The following is a 4,061-nucleotide window of genomic DNA, read 5'->3' as shown; positions in this document are numbered from 1 at the left end:
CAAAAACATGAAAATCATTATTTATTAGATGCCACTATAAAATTTGTACCTTTACACTTTTTCACAGCGTTGAGGCAATAATTTCTTTTACCTCAATCAATCCTTATTAAAGTTCACATCAATTCAACACATTACCCGAAAAACTCACAAAACGAGCTGATGAAAGTGGTACCGCCTGCCCAACATGGGCACAGTACGAACAAAACATTTCATAAAAAGCCTACCCAAAGAAGGCTGGAGGCGTCCTTCAATAGGTATCTCAAAACCACTATCACCACTTCCGCTGGCACAAGCGTAGAGATAGTTGACAAGCAAGTTGAAGGGAATGCTGACAATAATGAGCGGGAAAATGAATCGAGGGATCTTGGATCCAGCAGAGCGGTCCAATCGAGCATCCTCCTGATGAGCCGCATCAGCCACATCCGCCACCGCAAATGCTATGAATTCTCTAGCTATCTGAGAGCGATCTAAGGCGTCTTTGGATGAAAGATATATCTAGAAGGGAGCACAGCAGTCATGTAAACCGAAGGAGTGCGAAGAGTAGCATTATCGCCATAAACTCACGCTAAAAGGAGCTCGAATGAGGTAGAGAAAGTCTCGGTTTTCCGGTAGATGAATGTATGCATCGAATGAGTGCGCATGATCCGGCATGTAGGATTGATGGTCGACAAAAACAGCAACGGAGGAAAAGTAGTGGCCTACTTTGCAGACAGTAAGAAAGAGACGATCAAGCTGATTCGACGCCTGGCCGGTACACGCCAGCCTCTGTTTGAGCAGGTAGTGTTTCAGTACGGCCATTAGTGGTGAATAGTACTGTAGAGGGGATGTTGGTGGAACATTTTTAAGAAATCTAACAAGAAAAAAAGTAGGTTATTCGCAATTGCAACTGATTCACCTTTAAGAGTCTCAACTTACGAAAGAAAGCGGATGATTATGCCAGTGATTGTGCTCAAATTTTGCATATCACTTTGTATCAGCCACTGGGAATAGAGTGACGTACAGGTTGGAGTAAGAAGCACATGAGCTACCTTTATCTGAAAGCAGGGAAATTTTAGTAATAAAGCATTCATAACCGGTAACCAGTATAACTGAGTTTGCAGATCGCAATGATTAACGCGATCTGTGCCAACGCCACACATGTGTGACGGTTTAGTCGCACAAGATCGCACTTCGCAGATTGGTTAAATTCAAACCCAGAATAGATGTGCGAGACCTTCTTGGTCTATACACAACTATAATTTCCTCAAAATTTTCAAGCAGCAACTGAATTAATTGAGCAACGAGTCGAAATTGGTGTCATGGTGGTGACAATTTTAAGAACACTTATTATCAATGTAAACATGCTCGTCAGTTAAAACACTTACAATCAAGCTATCGGAAATGCACCTTTTGGAAACAAACGCGAAAGTTCGCAGACACATGCACACAGACTGAATGCACGAGATATCATCAGAACAGTCGCCAGCAAAGGACAAAATTTCGTCAGACAGAAAGCTGGATCTTTGGCTTAGGATAGCGTTCTAGAAGAATGAGAAAGGAGTTAAATGAAGACTTTTACATCCATTCAAGAGGGCTCAAGCGTAAACATACAGTTTGGCGACGCGATTGGGTACCTCTGATGAAGGCCTGTATCATAACAGCAGCCCTTTCCTGACGACTGACGCGCTACATAGGCAATAAGATACATCAATTAAACCAAATACAACTTAAAATGCACGGACAAGTCACCGCATGGAAACTCACGGCTCGCTGTCTTCGCTCCTCCTGCATTCTCTGGACGAGGTTCCTAGGCTCAACCTGAAGCAAATAAACCCAGTAATAAAGTCCCACTCAGTGCACTCAGGCAACCCTACCATCAATAGCTGCTCAAAAAATGCACTTATTACTTTAGAATAAAGATTTGATAAATTCACCGATATTTAAGGGAATGTGAAGAAAACGTGGCAAGGCAATAATCACATTAACCAAGTGTTGAGTACATAGGGTGCCACATATTTTCTTATGAAATTTTTATTTGGGTGCAGTTAAACAACTCGCAAAATTCTTGGAGCGTTATGGGAACTTACAACATAAGGTGGCTGTCGCCGTGCTTTAAATCTTCCCTCAAATGAGTACATTGTGCATAAATCAACATCTAAATTGCATTAGGCTTGTAATCGCTTCCCGAACGCACAGCCCGACAATCACCTGAGTAATTCACCCAAATAAGCCGCTTATTCCCAAGATATTTTAAAACAGCCGACACATATATTAAATATCTTAGAAAAAATTTATTATGACATTTTAAAAGTTCAAAAAGCCTTAAACGCAAAAAATTTTGCGCTGGATTTTTAATTCTTAAAAATTTTTACAAGCAATTAAATGAAGTTCAACTTGAGAACCCAAGGCATTATAAATGCCACCAGCAGACCTATTTTGAAAAAGTTACGCCTTCGTACAATTGTGTATTCAGAAAAGAAGACTATACATATTTTTTCTTATAGCGTTTTGAGTCTGCCCCTAATCCATATTGAAGAACCATTGATGGAAAATACCGTTAAGGCAGAAGGCAAAAGTCAAAATTGTAAATCACCGTGCCTTAAATATATGCCGACATTACTGTCAATTCTATCATCCTTTAACAACAAACTTAAATATCCCTGTGCTATATGTGATGTGCATTGAAACCCTCACTTTGGCAGACACAGCATTAGCTGTCACCCACTTCCTACATGCATTACTGGCAGCGTCTGCATGGAATAGCATTTAATAATGAAGTACCTGAAGACGTAAAACCCGGTTTCGCAGATAGCAGCCTGTGTTTTTTGAGGTAATCAAGCACACCATAATGCGCTAATAGAATCCCCGTCCGTTTGCTATTAGGACATTTGAATGAATGATGGGAAAATCTAAACGACAGTGGTGCGTACGTCTGCCACTGATGGTAGCACAGCAATTATGCCTGAGAACATTTGAGTGCGATGGCATCGATGTCGCATAAAAGACTAGTCCTTCTGTAGGAAAGGAAGTGAAGTCGCTGCATGATGAAGCTTTTTAGGTACCATCTAGCCTCTGGCTGAGTAAATATACGGATTGTGAAATTGTGTCGAAAAGGAGTTGCACAGTCTACTGCCTGGAAGAAACCTTGCCTTTACATACCTAGCCCAGCTAAACACTCTGAAATCCTTCAAAACAAAGCTTTGACAGCACAGGGGATCTAGTTTTCATCCCGATGGAAACCTCCAATGCGTTAAATACGTCCAGAAGATAAAACACTTCTTGCGTTTGTTACATAAAAAGGTACTATCTAGTAAGGAAGCATTGTGCATATTTACATAGTAGAATACATGCAGTTTCATGTCGATGTGGATGTGTGAACCCGGCGAAGGGTTGACCTAGTCCAAATGACGGGAATAGACCGCAATCCTTGCGCACCAGAGAAGCATATATACAGCAGTGGAGTGGATAAAGAGTTATTCACTGAGTCTAACATCAGCTCGACGATCTATGTGCGCCTGTTCTTCCACTTTGTCATCATTCTCGCCTGCCGTCACGAGGCTACAGCGTCTCTCCTCCTCTTCGAAGACCCGACCTCCCTCCAACATCACTGCCACCACATAGTCCAGCAGTGTCTGCCAGGCTTGCTTCACGTCTTCGGTGAACTCCTCTCCCAACAGCCCCTCCCATGTGGTAAGAGTAGCTCTTTTGAGGACCTTTAAGAGAGAGACAACAAAAATTTTATAGGACCGCAATAGGCCCCATTGTGGAAACAGAGAGACGACGTTAACAAGTTGTTCCCTTTCTTCGACCTAGTAGTTCTGTACCACTGGAGTTAATGAATCTCCCAGTTCTGCCAATCCTATTAGCTTGCTTTTTAAAGTTCCTTATTATTATGCTCGCCGCTGGATTGAAATAAATCTCCATTCACAAGCTGGTGAAATTAAAATTTATTTGGCACTTCTGCTGGATTTAATTGACCTTTTATTTTCATTTTTGGCAAAGTTTTTGGAGGTTGGTGTATTTCGCTCGAAGACTTATTAATAAATTTTCAAAACACAGGGTCATAGACTTTTCATGAGAGG

At 41.5% G+C, this 4,061-nt stretch overlaps 1 protein-coding gene across 1 annotated transcript in view; it reads right to left on the bottom strand. All coding sequences in view use genetic code 11, as the record gives it.

Moving 5' to 3' along the window:
* The window catches only part of EGR_02855 (Ubiquitin-protein ligase E3C), a gene marked incomplete at both ends in the record, with an annotated part of 12,571 nt that extends 10,454 nt beyond the window's left edge, over window positions 1-2,117 (bottom strand). The window contains 7 exons of the mRNA XM_024492104.1: window positions 225-495; window positions 565-850; window positions 916-1,034; window positions 1,365-1,520; window positions 1,591-1,665; window positions 1,744-1,797; window positions 2,067-2,117. Coding sequence (XP_024353598.1) covers window positions 225-495; window positions 565-850; window positions 916-1,034; window positions 1,365-1,520; window positions 1,591-1,665; window positions 1,744-1,797; window positions 2,067-2,117 — 1,012 coding nt within the window. The remainder of the gene's footprint in view (window positions 1-224; window positions 496-564; window positions 851-915; window positions 1,035-1,364; window positions 1,521-1,590; window positions 1,666-1,743; window positions 1,798-2,066) is intronic.
* Window positions 2,118-4,061: the final 1,944 nt, after the last annotated feature.

The sequence above is a fragment of the Echinococcus granulosus genome (assembly GCF_000524195.1).
Source record: "Echinococcus granulosus chromosome Unknown EG_S00013, whole genome shotgun sequence".
Lineage (NCBI taxonomy): Eukaryota > Metazoa > Platyhelminthes > Cestoda > Cyclophyllidea > Taeniidae > Echinococcus > Echinococcus granulosus.
This window is presented reverse-complemented; position numbering and strand designations above follow the sequence as displayed.